The sequence below is a fragment of the Lytechinus variegatus genome, chromosome 3 (genome assembly GCF_018143015.1).
Source record: "Lytechinus variegatus isolate NC3 chromosome 3, Lvar_3.0, whole genome shotgun sequence".
In the NCBI taxonomy this organism is placed as follows: domain Eukaryota; kingdom Metazoa; phylum Echinodermata; class Echinoidea; order Temnopleuroida; family Toxopneustidae; genus Lytechinus; species Lytechinus variegatus.
The window spans coordinates 55255862-55273204 of record NC_054742.1 but is presented as its reverse complement, the minus strand read 5'-3'; the positions used below and the strand labels follow the sequence as shown (position 1 = coordinate 55273204).

Here is a 17343-nt window from a genome sequence, read left to right as displayed (position 1 = left end):
CTTTTGATAATTCTGATCATACTGTAGGATTATTCCTTGACTTCTCAAAAGCATTTGACACAATAGATCATGAAATACTGTTATGTAAGCTATCAAATTACGGTATCAGAGGGACAGCTTTACAATGGTTTAGGAGTTATCTTACTGATAGAATTCAGTTTGTTACAGTAAATGAATCAGAATCTCCAACAAGGCCAGTTTCCTGTGGAATTCCACAAGGTAGTATTCTTGGCCCCTTGTTATTTATACTTTATGTTAATGATATGAAAAATTCATCTCATGTTCTCTCATTTATTCTCTTTGCTGATGATTCCAATATTTTCTATACACACCATGATCCACATGTACTTGTGAGCACTATGAATACAGAATTTAAAAAAGTAACAAACTGGATTAAAGCCAACAAATTGTCACTGAATCTGCAAAAAAATAATTATATGCTTTTTAGTCATTCATTGAAACATCTACCGCATCAAATACTTTTAGATAATACTGAAATCAAAGAAGTGCAAACAACAAAATTTTTAGGTCTTACTATTGATAACAAGCTTACGTGGAATGCTCATATCAACAATACTTGCAAAACTGTGTCAAGAAATATTGGAGTCATCAATAAGCTTAAATACGTTCTACCAGCACAGGCGCTATCCATGTTGTATTGTGCATTAATTCTACCATATCTTAATTATGGAATTCTGGCATGGGTAATGCCTCTCAAACGAGACTAAATAAAGTCTTGCTACTTCAGAAAAAAGTACTGAGAATAATATGCAATATGTCCTTTAGAGCTCATACGGATGAATTGTTTCGTCAGAAACGTATCCTTAAAATCAATGACCTGTACCGCTTGCAACTATTCCAATTTATGTATCAGCTAGATAGAAATAGTTTACCTAATGTCCTACAAAAGAAATTTATGAGAAACAATACTTTACATTCATATAATACGAGACAATCAAATGACTATCACTTACCTAAAAGTAAAACAGTATTTTCTAGCAAAACTGTATTTTTCACAGGACCAAAACTCTGGAATTCTCTGGACAGAGAAATGAAAGAGGCAGCTAATCTTATACGATTTAAATTACTCATCAAAAAATTTCTCCTGAATTCTTATTGATTCAATCTAATATTTGTGAACTTCATACTTATCCACGGTAGTATTGAATATTTTTTTGAAGTCAATATTTAATTTTGTATATAGTGTAAATACATTTGTGTTACAGTGTTTATATCTATACAATTTTATAGAATTTTGCTGATTATTTTACTCTATTTGTATCATATTACCCTTGTATAAAGTTTTGATAGGGGGTCTACATTTTACAAGCTCTGCTTTTTAGTAGGCCCCTCCACTTTTTTCATTTCATTGCTACATTTCAATCCTGCACATGTTATGCATTTTTTTCATTGTAAACATGATTACGAAATGTACTTTGATGATTGTGGAATATGAATATATCAATAAATAAATAAATAAATAAATAAATGTGTTATTAAATTCCTGCTACACACAGTGAGTGTGGGACAAAACAAAGAACTGAGCCTTCAAATGGATGTACAATCCCAAGATTCCTTGCCAGGAAGGTCCACAGCTGATAAGGGTTTCATTTCTTTGCATCAGAGTAGTCTTTGAGGACGTCTGATATGTGGTCGTTGTGCGTCTTGAACTTTCGTTGACCTTTCCTGTTGGGTTTCTTCCTCTGCGGGGCATTCTGACAGAAAAAAACAAAAAGAAAGGCGTTTCATGAAACATCTTTGCTAAATTAGCCAATCGGAAATAATCTCCAAATGTCAGTCAGTCAGTAGTCAAAAGTTTTAAATCCAATTTTGACCCCTCTGAACGAGGGTAGCTTTATTCACCTCAAATTTGCAGCCATTGCACCTACCCCTCCCTCCACTTCACATGATTCAGTGCATCCTAGATCCTCAAGTACTTGATTACTCTTATGTCCAAGTTTCATGAATCAGATCCATAAACTTTCAAAGTTATGATGGTAATTCAACAGATACCCCCAGCATGGCCAAAGTTCACTGACCTTTGACCTTGGTCATGTGACCTGAAACTCTCACAGGATGTTCAGTGATACTTGATTACTCTTATGTCCAAGTTTCATGAATCTGATCCATAAACTTTCAAAGTTGGTAATTCAACAGATACCCCCAACATGGCCAAAGTTCATTGACCTTTGACCTTGGTCATGTGACCTGAAAATCGCACATGTTTAGTGATACTTGATTACTCTTATGTCCGAGTTTCATAAATCAGATCCATAAACTTTTAAAGTTATGATGGTAATTCAACAAATACCCCCAACTTGGCCAATGTTCATTGACCCTAAATGACCTTTGACCTTGGTTATGTGACTTGACACTCAGGCAGGATGTTCATTAATACCTGATTAACTTTATGTCTAAGTTTCATGAACTAGGTCTATATATTTTTTAAGTTATGATGACATTTCAAAAACTTAACCTTGTGTTAAGATTTTGATGTTGATTCCCCCAACATGGTCTAAGTTCATTGACCCTAAATGACCTTTGACCTTGGTCATGTGACCTGAAACTCAGGCAGGATGTTCAGTAATACTTGATTAACATTATGGCAAGTTTCATGAACTAGGTCCATATACTTTCTAAGTTATGCTGTCATTTTAAAACCCTTCAGTTAAGATTTGGTCGCCGTTGTCGGAAAAGCGGCCCCTATAGTCTCGATCTGCTTCACAGGTGAGACAAAACATATGTTTGTTTCTAGACTTACAAATTTCTTTGGTCCATGATCCTTCATTGAGTTGATGCCTTGTTTCTTGAGGTAATCTTGGATCTTTTCTTCATCTAATGAGTCTACTGTTGTGCTGTTCCATAACTCTTTAAACTCTACAGATGGAATGAAAAGATATCAATTGTTTCCAAACTTTAAAAAGGCATATATGTATAGGAAGTAGAGTTCCCATTTTACTCTCTATGATTTTCTTATTTCTATCTTTATTCCATCCATTCTTTGGTGTATATTGAAATCTTTTAGAACTGTTTGACACTTATATGACAAACATGTGTTGACAATTTCATTAAAAACTTGACAATCAATCACCTACAAAAGAAAAGATGTAATATGGATGTTTCATAATTCATTTCAAAAGGGCAAACCTGTGGTATTAAAAAAAATGTTAATATCGAAAATGTTTTTGCTATTTAAAATAATGCTTTCTTTAATCTGTGACCACACCATGTATTGAAAAAAATAAATTCCTATACAAATGTGCAAATTACAAATAAAGGTTTTGAGTGTATTTAAGGGGAATTTGGGCTTTATCAGGGACAAAATCTGCCATCACTTTGGTTTATTTCCTACACTGACAAGGGTATTATAATTAAAAGAGTCACACTGTCGGCACAAACTTACCCTCTTCTATCTTGAGTTTATATGTCCTGTCATTGTAGTACACCACTTGTTTTTTGTCTGGCCTGGTCAGGATAATGATTTCCCCAGCTTTCTCCAGTTTCTAAAAGAAAAAACAAAACCATATCAATAAGAATAACAATATGCAACATTCGTAGAGTGCTTAATATACAATTTTCTATGCGCTGCATACCATTACCCCCGCATTAGCATGGCTACCCTGATCGGGGGATTAGGCCTTCAAGGAATTACTTCCTACCGGGTAGCCACTTATTATACCTGGGTGGAGAGTGGCAAATGTAGATAAAAGCCTTGCCAAAGGACATGATTGAATCACTGGGATTTAACCCCATGACCCTGTGGTACAAATCCAGAGACTTATCCGCTGAGCTACAGCACCTCTACAATCAATGACATGATTAATGATTGTGTTATTCTGATTGTTGATTGTCTGAGAAGCACTGGCCTTTGACCGTTACTATGGCAGCTGTCAGAAAATTATCTGTTGGTGCTGACATACCTTCATGAAATGGTCCCCTGGTCTGTCACAAGATCTTGCTCGCAAAATGAGGGGTTGACAGAAGCTTTATCAGCACTGAACATGTAATTAAATGACCCAGTCACATAGCCAAAATAATGTTGAGAATGATCAATTACGTAGTTTTCCACAAAACACACCATTGGTCAGATGTTGCTTGTTTTTACTCGCCAACTCAAGCCAGCATCTCCTCATCAGCTCTACTACTCAAGCTGTTCTCGCTCAACATTCCTTCTGGTTTACAGACCTTTTCAGGACTACTTTCAAGGAAGAATACTCTACTCTCAAATCTCCACTTTCTCGCCTATCCATTTCTTCTCTTCTATCCACTGTTTCTATAACACTCCACATTGTGTACCGTAAACCACATCAGCAACACCATTGGTCGGTTTGATATTGATAATGTGACTGCAGAATAAGCTTTGCTTCCAAAAGGAGGGGTTTAAAAGCTTTTAATAGCGACACTGAACATATAACCTTTGACCTTCCTTACCTTGATTCCAATCTTGGCATGAGGCAAACTCTCCATGACATCATCCATCATGATACCACCCAACCCCCGCTGATCATGCCTCTTCAACAGACGAACCATCTCCTTCCTGTTCCTCACGTTGTAAGCGGGTTTGAAGCTGTATTTTCCATCCTCAAAGGTCACCTTCGGGTTGTTGGGCAAGGCCTGTGAACAGAATACATAAATATTCATAATGATGGCTTCTCAAATAAGCAATACAAATTTAAGTTCATACGTAGACTTACAATTTCATCCACGGAATGGTTTCCCATCTGTGGCCCCTTATAATTAAATTTGATTGGTTGATAGTAAACTTGTTATAGAAATTGTTCATTTGTTATAATAACAAGTCTTTGTGAAACAGGACTGTCTCTCTGGCATTCATCAAAAATTTGGTGGGACTTCTGTCCTTCAAACAATGTAGAAGAAAAAAAAATTGTATCCAAAATCAGGAGGGGGGGGTGCCCAGGCTGATTACCTGTCTATTTTGCAGGCTGCAGGTACAAAGATTGGTTTGTCAAAACAATCTAAATCTGTGCCCCGTCTTACAAAGAGTTATGATTGATCCTATCAACCACAACTATGGATAGCCAGCAAGGTCAACATCAAAAATGCTTGTTTGTTTGAAATATTTTTTTAGATATGGTGTGTATTTGTATATTTATTGTTTTCTTGAAAATTTGGTCTGCTTCTCTTTGTTTACAAAGGACATAGTGCAAATATCCTGAAGAAATAATTACCATATTAATGGATTTCCATATACCTGTACTTGAGGTTGATTGGATAAATCGCAACTCTTTGTAAGACAAGTCCCTGGTCTCAAATTTTGGGTCTTATCATGGAATTGTTTACTGTAAGAATTGTGGTAGAATTCATTCAAGACCCACATGATGATTGAAGCAGCAATTACGGTTTGTGCCTACACTTGGCTAATTTCAGACAATGTCCTAGATCAGGACTACCCACCTCATTGACCAACCACATCTTCTGTTTCTGACCGACATCTTGCTGCTTGGTTTCATCCAGGATCTCATCAATATTCAGTGGATAGAAGTCACCTTCCTGATACCGCGTCTGTACACCAGAAGATCAACAAAATTAAAAATCACAAAAACACTGGGAACAATCCATTTGATGGTTTACGTTAGGTTTTTTATTAAAATGGCCAAATCTCTTGAATAAATCTCTCTACCTCATCAACAATACGATTGAACAATCAATTATCATATAGGTCAAATGTACAATTTTTTTACAGAAAAAAAGTTGATACATATGTATTTCTCAAACTTACCTTCATAAAGTTTACAATTTTTGCCAGGATGCCAAACTTATATTTGGAACTACCAGCATGGGTCTTGTAATTCAAACCTGTTGACACTCGACTAGAACCTGCAAAAAAAAAAAAAAGCTATTCCATAAAATGATCAACCTTTTTGTACATCCGACCCCCATATTTCTCAAGTCGTACTACACTTCATAAACTGACCAAGTCATGGTCAATTAGAGAACATTACAGACTGTCAAAAGAAGAAGAAAGCAGAGACAAAATTTTTCACATGAAGGTCCCATATATAGGGGGTCGGACATACATATTTTATGGAATTGCCCCCAAAATAAAAAACAATCCAAAGAAATATAAAAACCTGATTTATTCCTGGTTATTGTGTTGTTGATTTTCGCTGAAGATGGGAAACTTGTGATTTACTTTTTATTTTGTGATGGTATTATATCCTAATTCACATATTTTTAGTTATAAAAAAACCCAAAATAACATCATGCTTAACATACAGAGCATATCATTACAATTCATCACACATTGTTACATACCCTCAACATATAGAATTGAAGAATGGTTTTTAATCAATAAATTAATGCAATTCAGCCAACAACTTAATGCTCCTGCAGTGATTTATATACCGATGAGACAGACTTATTTCAGTCAACTGCAAACATCGCACTCAAACAACTATTAAAGGATTATGGATTTATGGAGGCTATTTTCCTACTCCTAGAAAACTCACTGTGATTTCTAATGTAAATTCATAGGGTTGTTTGAAATGTGTTGGGAACCAATCACTGTTTGAATCCAATGTACCCTTTTTTCTGCTAATGCAAATTATACAGTATCAGCTTGAGTCAGGGCTCCATTACATAGAGCTTTGTAATTGATCATGGGGCTCATTTTTACAACTGATCATACACAATAATAAATGCAATCAGTCATAGAATTCGGCCTAGTAATCAATTGCTTAGCTTTATGTTACCAGTCCCAAGTTTGAGATAATTAACTACATAGGCCTACCTGGTTCTGAAAATCCGGGGCCTGGCTTCTTTTTCTTTGGGGGTGGTTCGGTGGAAAATCCAGTTTTCGGTCTCTTCTTCTCAACGACTGGTTGGGATTTTGCTCTCTTCAAGAATGCTTCCCTTTCTCTCAGAAGTGCTTGATCCATTCTGGTTACGCTTGTAAAGAAATCCTTTACCAAAAGAAGAGAAGGCATGTAATTCTAATTTCATAATTCACTGAGATGAGAAGGATTTTTAACTTTAGGTTCCATGTCAAGGAAAGTTAATTGCACAGCAAAAAAATGTGTGCACGTTCCATTATTATACTGCCTAGACCTAATCTTCGGTTTTTCATGTTTTTAATTCTGAGGGCAAATCTGAGCTGAGCAATCTGTTCTCTTACCAACAATCTTTGCCAAATTCAAATTTACTTTTCTTTTTGCATTTCATTGCCATGAACATGGCATGCCATTAGATAGATTGGATGCCTTCTTTTTCTTTTACTAGTATACCCAGTTGTTGTGTGTCCGGACAGGTTGTGTGTCCGGACGATCAATTTTAGAAAGTCATTTGAAAAAAATTTACAAGCGAAGTTTCATCAATTTTTAGTGCAAAATGTTAGGAAATATAGAGAACAAAATAGAAGATGATTACTTCCAATGAATTTGTATTTTTAGTGTACAATCCAAAGACGAAAAAGAAGGCTTCAAAAATATAAAGTGTCCGGACACCCGTCCCCCCATCCTACTATTTAGTTTCATTTTTTGACATACGGTAATTGACATTGTTGAATTGTTCAACTTCAACGACGTTCAATTGCATGATTTGCAATGGCAATAGCATGAAAAAAAACATCTTGGGATCTTATCATTAGATTCTTGTGGGTCAACTTTGCAAGATGAGAGCATTAAGAATCGATTTGAGTGTAACCCTTAATGGAAAGTATGGTAGTGGATCGTATTACTGAACACTTTCCATGAATTCAATCATATCAAACACATTATTCTCATAAAAGTCACCAAACTTTCACCATAATACACAATCACCTTCAAAATATAAGTAGATCTATGAAAAAAAATTTGCCAAAATCGTTTTTCCTGTTTACGATATTAGCTTCCAGACGGACCCCTCTTCGCATGTGAAATATTTTGGTCACTTGAAAAAGGTATCCCATTACCGAACGTTTGTTTTCTATGGCCAGTATGGAAAAAGTTGAGAAAACAACAAATTTACTGATGAGCTATTTTGACCATATTTTTATCTTTAGAATATTAAGACTTTGAAAATGTGTTTTTGACAATTTTTCGTCATCTTCCTATATCCCTATGCTATGCAGGTTCTCTTTTGGAAGGATATGTTGCAAAAATTTTAAGCATATGAAATTATTTTCTGATGCGTATGATGCCCGCGTTCGGGTAATACAAGGCCGGTCGGAAATACAATCACTCACTAGGCCTATACCAAAATGCAAGAGTTACCCTCGCGAGCCGAGTCTACACATCATTGTCCGACGTCCGCCGCCGGAGCCGGGCCTTCGCCTCGGAGCGGCGGCGGCGGCTCTCCTTGAGTCCTTCGCCTTCCGTGAAGATTGCCCTAGGCCTAGGTTTTTCCTAAATTTCCAAGGCATCTGAACAACAAACCACACAATTTCTAATACTCAATAATTCTAATTATTTCAAATAGATCTTTTCATGGTTGGTAGTGGTACTCACCCAAGAAACGAATACAACGTTTTACTTTTATATCACAGTGCAGGTCCTACTTCCTTCTTCCATTTATTTTCTACTCGCTAGGCTTAACTGTGTAGGCTACTCTCGAGGCCGAGGCGGGATATTGTCAATCGATTTCCTTATTTTTAATATAATCACTGTATAATACTAGATTAGTAAATCATAAATTTTATATATTGAGCATTATCTTTGCAGAGTCGAAAAATGTCTCAATCATATTCTAAAAAGGACATTTAATTACTTTTAAAGATAACGAATCTAAAGTTTGTTTGGCGTGAAGACTAGTCTTAGATGAAAATGGCTTCGTCCACGGATACCAAAACAGGACTTGCTTATCTTTATTTTCGTCGTATTCATGTCAAAAGAGTGATATGGTGCTTGTTTATCACTTTAACAGTATCTTTAGTGCTTATGTACATGAATGTTGTGTCTATTTTAGACAAGGAGAATAATGGAAGGTAAGTTGAGCTCACTAAAGGTAAATGGTTTGAAGGGGGTGTCTGTGTGATTATTGGATGATGAATCGATGATGATGATAATGCCATCTGTGCATGTGCTCGCATTGAATGAAGTTGTGTGTAGTATAGTGGAGATGGATGCCTGCCTGGTGATGGGCGGTGCATCTAATTACAGGTGGTGGATGGAGGTCGAACTGCAGTTGGGTAGTGTACAGTTGCAGTAGATGATTTAAATGTTATTGCTTGGATTATTTTTTAGAGAACTTAAGAAAAATAAACTTGCCCACCAAGTAACTTGACTTTACATTGGAATCTGATTTTAAAAAGAAAGAAAAAAAGGTGATTGAGACCGAAGTAGTAGTAGTATTGATCGAAAGGGAAGAATTGAATTTCTAAAAGTGGAATTTTAATTCATCATCATTTGTTATAAAATAGTTTTTGCCAATCATAGTATAATCAATAGAATTTAGAATCGGATGTTCAGTAGATGATAACAGATTTTTAAACCTATTCAATAACATATATTTTTATTATTAAATTCATTTAACCATTTATGTGTACATAAAACTCATGTGGACATTCTTATTACCAGCATCTAGTTAGTTTGATTATGAATGAATTAACATTCATTCATTCACTCATCCATCATGCATAAATGTATTCATTCGTCTATCCATCCATCCTTTCATTTATTCATGAATTAATTCATCCATCCATCCATTCATCTTCCCAATCAAAATTATGCATGAGCAAGTATGAATGTTCAGTACAATCACTAACTGCCAATGTGCATAATGTCTGATTGAATTCTCAAGAGTGTACAAAGATCTATTTGAGAGCAGACAGGACCAAAAGTATGATACTGAAGACCAGGATGACTTTGGTGACCTGGGCGACCTGCAGGAAAGGTCAACAAACTTGTTATCGAGTCGGATCATTGAATCGTCAGAGATCAGAATTGATGGTTGGTGGATGTCTCACGCAAGGTGGGATTATGAAGTGGACTGTGATGCCGGGAGAAGAGGACTTTGTGCAAAGGTACTGTTCCTGCCAAGTTTTCCTGTTAAATAGCACTATTCCTATTTTTGAAAGAGAAGTAGGCCTACATTGCCATTTTAAGTCATATTTTGTCCCTCTTTCTGTGAAAAAAAAATCCTTAGTAGACTGTGGGATGGTCGCTAAAATTGTGACTTTCCGTGGGGCGGCAAATGCAACCACGGTCCTTGGACATGATAATATGTAAAATATTATGGGTGAATACATGCAACATGTTGCCATAGCTAAATTCTGCTCCTGACCTCAAAATTAAAATAATAATAAGCGAAATCGTACCATTGATTCGACTGGAAATTCCGCCATTCACCCCATGTGTTAAGGACTCCCGCGAACGCGCGCAAGCGTGTACAATGCATGTAGCCTCGTTCGCGTTTATTTTTTATTCGTTGTAGAATATACGATGGCGGATAAGTTGTCGTCGTCTTCGTCGTGTTTTGACAGCGAAAATGACGATTTACCAATAGCAAATGTATGCTACATGCACGTCTTACCCAAGGAAAGAGGGCCAGTAAATTTCTTCAAGTAAAGCGCTAGAACAAATTTAAGCCTTTGCTGGATTCGTTGGTGTAGACTACCTGGGACTTCAGAATAAAAATAGCTATTCGTGCAGCAGAGCTGTTTGTGATTGACTTGCATGCAGCCCGACCAGCATTTCAGCAAGATCCGAATGGATCAAAATAAATATAGATGTACCGCGTTACTTTCAAAAGAGGGGGCACACCTCGAGTCGATTTTTTAAAAATAAATCACTTTTTCATGACAGCCTTACTGTTCTTCTTTCTTTCCTTTTCCAGTTTTCACTTTTTATGTCTTTTCTTAGTTCCCTTCTCCCTTTCCTCTTTTTTCCCTTTCTTTCTCCCCTTTTCTTCTTTTCCCTTTTTTTATTTCCCGGTGAACTCCGCCAGGGGGCAGCTTGCCCCCGGCCCCTGTTAGGCCACTGCTAGGCCGGGCTTCATGCAAGTCAATCGCAAACTTCTCTGCTGCACGAATAACTAGTTTTATTCTGAAGTCCCAGGTAGTCTACACCAAGGAATGCAGCAAAGGCTTAAATTTGTTCTAGCTCTTTACTTGAAGAAATTTACTGGCCCTCTTTCATTGGGTAAGACGTGCATGTAGCATACATTTGCTATTGGTAAATCGTCATTTTCGCTGTCAAAACACGACGAAGACGACGACAACTTATCCGCCATCGTATATTCTACAACGAATAAAAAATAAACGCGAACGAGGCTACATGCATTGTACACGCTTGCGCGCGTTCGTGGGAGTTCTTAACACATGGGGGTAAATGGCGGAATTTCTAGTCGAATCAATGGTACGATTTCGCTTATTATTATTTTAATTTTGAGGTCAGGAGCAGAATTTAGCGATGGCAACATGTTGCATGTATTCACTCATAATATTTTACATATTATCATGTCCAAGGACCGTGGTTGCATTTGCCGCCCCACGGAAATGAAAAACTAGAGACATTTTCCTTGTCCATCCCACAGTCTATTAGTATAAAGAGGAAATTTAAGAATTTCCTGTTCATAAAAAAATAGGAAGTTCTATTTTGGGGAAAAGAAACTTGCTATGTTCAGTTTACCTTAGTAAGTTTAGCTTAGGTTCCTATTTCTGTGAAAAAAAAATCTGTAATAGGCCTGTTGAATAGGAAAGTTTAAGTCAAATTCCTGTTTCTTAAAATTTCTATTTTGGGACTACATGGTTGGCACTTGACAGGTAGGCCTATGGCTATGCTATTGCTTTTAAAATATATGATTCCTGGGGAAGTTTGACTTCACATGATTTTGTTTTAATACATCAAGGATACATTTCTTGGAACAATGAATCTACTGAAATCCTTGCATCTGATTGGCTCATAGCAAATTAGTGAAAATTGCTGTCAAGATATGCTTCATGACACACTCCTGTTGCTATGTAGATTTTTTCCTGACTTTCTTCTTAAATGAGTTTTTAATAGTTTCAATTAAGGTACCGACCCAGATATACTCTAATTTGCATCAAAGATATCTGCTAGTGTACTTAATATAATTTATTTATGAAGTTAAATATGCACATGATTATCAGCATTAGTATGATCTTAAGAGGAATCTACATGCAATATTGATCTAGTATGTGAACAAAACATGTCTCAAGACCATCTACACATGGAAAAGGTTAATACATATTTTTTCTCCATAAGTTTTAATTATTGACATTAAAAGGTTTTACTGGCACATTGTTTAGGTGTTTAGATTTAATTCTGGTTTCTACTCTATTCCATACATTAAACATGGCAGGTTCTTAAAGTAGGATGCAGCCCAGACAGTGTGAGGTCCATCTACCAATTCTTGCCTGTAAGTCATAAATTGTTCAATATTTATCGTTGAAATTTATTATTACCATTAGTGTTTGATGATGATGATGATGATGATGAAGATAATGATGCTGCTACTGATGATGATGATGCTGAAGATATGATGATGATGATGATGATGAAGATAATGATGATGAAGATGATGATGCTGCTGCTGCTGATTGTGGTGATGATGATGATGATGATGATGAAGATGATGGTGATGATGATGATGATGGTGATGATGATGATGATGGTGATGATGATGATGGTGATGATGGTGGTGATGATGATGATGATGATGATGAAGATGATGATGCTGATGCTGCTGATGATGATAATGACAATGCTTATTGTACTTATGATGATAAACTCTTGTTTGCGCAAGGTAGCAACTTCAGCTATTAGCCAATCTTCCAGCGGGCCCTGCATTCATAATTTCCATTGTCTTTTCTAATACATCGCTCGTCTGACATGAAAGGGATCAGATGGTCCCATTTTTGTTTTCCGTGAAACTGAGTGGATATTGAGATTTCACTTGAAATTAAGTCCCATACATTTGTTCAATTTAGTGTCAATTATAATTTGTATTACATTAGGAAGATATGATTACGAACATGAATGAATGAATGAACAATCAGGCAATGAGTAATACTAGTAATGTAAATCCATATTGTAATTTGTAAAACAATGAATCAGATGAAAAGTGAATTGACAAATCAAAATTGATTAATAAAAGATGAAATTAGTTATATGGTTTCTTTTCTTTTGGCAGGTTAATCCACATGTCAGGTTAAAAAGACTTCATTTCTCAGCTCAGAGTGCATCAACTAATTTAAAGAGATTCCCAGAATCTGTGAGTAGCGATCATTTCCTCATTCTAATTCTCCTACATGTACATGTAGTATATAAAAAAACATTTTCTATAATTTGCGTGTAATATTGGGCTCCATCTGTGCACACATGAAATCTTGACAAGTCATATATTCAATATTTTTAGGGCGAGGCCAATTTTCCATCAGGCCAATTTTTATTCCAGCACAAATGAGAAGGTGAAAAGAGTATCCCAGGCCAATGAGAGGGGCAGTGAGCTCAATCAACAAGGCATCAAAAGCCATGGCCTTGGATGGCCTTGGATTGCCATAGCTTGATTTAAGCCATTAATGTTATCCAAATATATGTTTATCTTTTTTAAAATAATTTGTTATATCTTTAGCTAGATTTTGCCCTGTCAATATATGAAAGTGGCGAATATGCATGAGTGTAATGGCACGAGATATGCGCATGAGGTGAAAGAAATGATTATAGATATTTAGTTTCTTGTATAGCACATATCGTGTACCATTTAACATCTCTATACACTTTCAAAGGACTTGGATATTGATTACCCTGGCATTAGCATGGCTAGCTTTCACAGTGCACAAGCAGTTTAAGGAATATATCCATAATAATAATAATGATAAAAAATACATATATCACCATTACGGATGAGAATGACCCTGATGAATAGACTAAGGTTAGATACTTGCATTTTGCAGGTGCAAACCCTCACAAATATTCTCTAAACATCGAATGAGTTCTGTTAACTCTGGATGGACTATGGCTGGACTTCATGAATCAAACCCTTGAGATTCTCAACCACTGGGCCAAACTCTTTGTAAACTGATCAAGATAGGACTTCTCTCTTGGCCAGGTATTTGTGTCCAATACCTTGAATGCTTGAAAAAGTTGCAAGTTGAAGTCTAAGAATCTTGAATCAACACAGTCTCTGATCTGCTGTGTATGCTTTTCTTGTGTTGTGAAAAGCTTTCAATCAAAACTTCTCTTCACATTGGTCAGCTTGATACTTGTTAATTATGGCACCAGGATGTTATTTAAATTTGTTGAAGGACTCATCTTCAGTAAATAACTTTGTCAGTCCTCCGACTCAGCAAATTGTGGATTCCATATACTTTGTGTAATTATTTTTTGATAAAAGACGTTCACTATTTTTTCATGAAATCATCTGATGCAGTCCGTCTATGCCTTTTCTGAGGTTTGCCTCTATTTTCTTTGGCCAGAGACAAGGTCACTAAATAATTGCTAAAGAGTTAAAGATGTTATCGCACTGTGAACGTTCAAGCTGTTTAACTTGGGCAAGAAGTCTGTTGCCTGTTCTCTGCCCTAATATATGATCAGCCCCACTGAGCAGAGCCTAGGAAAACTTCTTAAAAAGTTGAATTGTTAAATCTTAGTCAGCTCAGCAAAGACAATGCTCTATCATGCTGGGTTTGTGGCACTAGCCTGTTAATATGTATTAGCTCAATTTTGGTGAAGGACTCAACTTCGAATCGGCAAACAATTCTGTCAGTCTTCCAACCCAGTAAATCCTAGACTCCATGTATTTCATGTGCTTCGTGGCCATTTACCAAAACTGTGAAAAGGGTCTTCAAATGTAAGATGCTGTTTGTCTATTAAACAAAGATAGAAATAAATTCGAGAATATTTTTTTGTGGTTCAAGTGATGACACTTGCCCAGAAACTTTTTTCTATTGATTTGTTGGAATTTTTCCTAATTAGGTTGGTACACCTTGTTTATCACTGCCAGGTATGTTCCTCTTTTCCCCTTCTTTTTCCTGTTTTCCCTGCAGTATCTAGCCACTCTTTTCTGCAATTCTTGTCCTTCCAGAGCTGCAGAAAAAAGAAACTTCAAGCTTTTACTTGGCCTTTTGTGTGGGGGTGGCTCCCATAATGGGTCGTCATCTTTCTGTTTATATTGGATTGCCTTTGCTGATGTGGTAGGATCATCAGAAATGTGTTTACTGCCACAAGTTAAAAAGAACACATCATCACATACACACCCACCTATAAAAACATTAGGCAGTAAATTCTACTCTCCAAGTGCAAAAGAACATTTAAAAGAACATAGCAATATTCATACTTGTTATATATTATTTGATCTTTGAATTACAAAATTTCACAGTTCATCTACCATCTGTGTACTTGTATTCGCAGTAAGATACTTATTTATGGTTTTTCAACTGCACAAATCAAGTTCTATAAAGTTTTGTATTAAAAGAAAATCTGAAAGGAGCACTCTCTGGGAAAACTTCATGAAAACTTTAATTTTTAAATCTTGACGAGCTCAACGAAGATAATACTGTATTCAAGGAGATGTATAGCCAAGTTGATTAGAGGGCTTTTCTTACATCAAATGCAAAGTCTCATGCCATTGCACAAATATTCGCTATTGTACAGCACATCAGAAGGTAGGGAAAAACAGGAACACTAATTGAGTTTTTTCTACCTTGAAACATGATTATTGAAAGCAAAATATCTCAGAGATCCATGCGTGCATCATGTCTGCAGAAGCAGAACTTGGACATTTTATCCAGAAGGCACTATGCGTAGGTCTGCATTTAAAGCGCAGTGAATTGAATGGTATTTTGATGCAACTCAACTGCGCAATAGTAAATTTTGTGTGGTACGCGTGTGATGATATGAAAGTCGAACGTTCAGCCCTCCCCCTCATTTTGGACGTAAATTTTGGATTGAGAGTGTGTGATAGTACAAGTGTCGCACCCTTGGCCTCCCATTTGCAGACATACAACAAGCAAACTAGGAGTACAAGTAAAAAATATAATATTTCAAATCAGCAATGTAGATAGATAGATAGATAGATAAATGGTTTATTAATAAAGATCAAGACATCATCGCGGGCTAAGGCCGAATTGTGATGTATTCACAAGGTAATAAAGACACAAAAATATTCAAACAATAACACAGATAATTACAAAATAAATAATACAGATAAAGTATGGTATTGAAAACTACTTGTGTTGTGGAATTTTGGAAAGGTAAGAGAGAGAGAGAGGTGGGAAGGGGGTCTAGGCAGATAGAGAGAGGGGGGGGGGGGGGGGAGTGAAGGGAAGAAGTGGAGCAGAAAGTCAGAAGAAAAGAAGGTACAAACATTATGAAAGAGGTAAAAAATGAAGTTGTAAGGCTGTACGTAAGAATAAACAAAGTTAGAAGAATTTGAAAGTAAAATATTATCCTTAACACATATTGGTATGGTGGTCCAGATTATCATTTGCCGTGTATAGTTCTTCTACATTAAGAAAAAAGCAGTAGTATTTACAATTCAACATTTCAAAGAAAGAGAGGAAGAGAGATGGATAAAAAAGAGAGGGAGAAATATGGATAGAGAAGACAAACAACAGGAAGAAAAGAGTTGCAAGGAAGGGAAAGGAATACAACATAGGGATCATACAAGTCCATCAATTAGTAAGTATATTGGAATAAAAGTGTCAAATTTAAGAGTTATGGATTTATATCTGCACATGTATATATGCGGAAGAAAAATTACCTTTAAAATAAATTTCAATCCTTGTGTAATACAATAATACCTGATTTTCGAAGATCATATATTTTTAAATGATATTTGATTATATATAAATTGGCTAATTCTATAAGTATGTCAAACAGCATATTTATGTCATCTACAATACTTAAAAACATACTGATTGTATACAAGTGGTGAAAATAATTGACTAATGTTCATAATTGCAAGTAGAAATAGAGTACGTATTATACAAATAATGTGACATACTAATGATTAAAAAAAAAAAAAAATTGACAAGAGCAACAGAGAAATATCATACTGTAGATGTGGGTTAATTATTAAGTCATGATTGAGAATTAAGGAGGTTGATCAAGTAAGGGATGGGACTGTTCCGAAATCTATTAGTTCTACATTTTAATTGTTCTCTTGTGTTTGATTTGCGCAAAGTTCTGGTGTTCTTAGGAGGGGGTATAAGATAAGGTACCCTGTCATTTGAAATTAGTCTTTAGGCAAAAGTCAAACACAGTGCCTTTCTTCTGTCTGCAAGAGAGGGGAGGTCCAACATATTCAGAGCAGAATCATACGACTGGAAATTGGGTCCCAAGATTATTTTGAGGGATCTTTTCTGCACCCTCTCTAGACGACTCACTTGTTTAGTTCTCCATTCCACACTGGGCAGGCGTACTCTAATAGGGGCCTGAGGAAGCC

The 17343-nt window shown here is 36.1% G+C and overlaps 2 protein-coding genes across 2 annotated transcripts in view; one reads left to right on the top strand and one right to left on the bottom strand.

Annotated features, from left to right (window-relative positions):
• Window positions 1–1488: 1488 nt before the first annotated feature.
• Window positions 1489–8543, bottom strand: LOC121411413 (transcription initiation factor IIE subunit beta-like). Its single transcript, XM_041604138.1, has 8 exons — window positions 8445–8543; window positions 6752–6923; window positions 5741–5838; window positions 5416–5523; window positions 4432–4614; window positions 3404–3503; window positions 2762–2877; window positions 1489–1715 (listed from the first exon to the last, which is right to left on the bottom strand). The coding sequence occupies exons 2-8, from the start codon at window positions 6897–6899 to the stop codon at window positions 1608–1610; spliced, it is 861 nt and encodes a 286-aa protein (XP_041460072.1). The 5' UTR covers window positions 6900–6923; window positions 8445–8543; the 3' UTR covers window positions 1489–1607.
• Window positions 8542–17343, top strand: part of LOC121411412 — a 26322-nt gene continuing 17520 nt past the window's right edge. Inside the window, exons 1-4 of the mRNA XM_041604137.1 lie at window positions 8542–8920; window positions 9736–9958; window positions 12259–12315; window positions 13090–13170. Of these exons, the coding sequence (XP_041460071.1) occupies window positions 8754–8920; window positions 9736–9958; window positions 12259–12315; window positions 13090–13170 (528 nt within the window). The 5' untranslated portion in view covers window positions 8542–8753. The remainder of the gene's footprint in view (window positions 8921–9735; window positions 9959–12258; window positions 12316–13089; window positions 13171–17343) is intronic.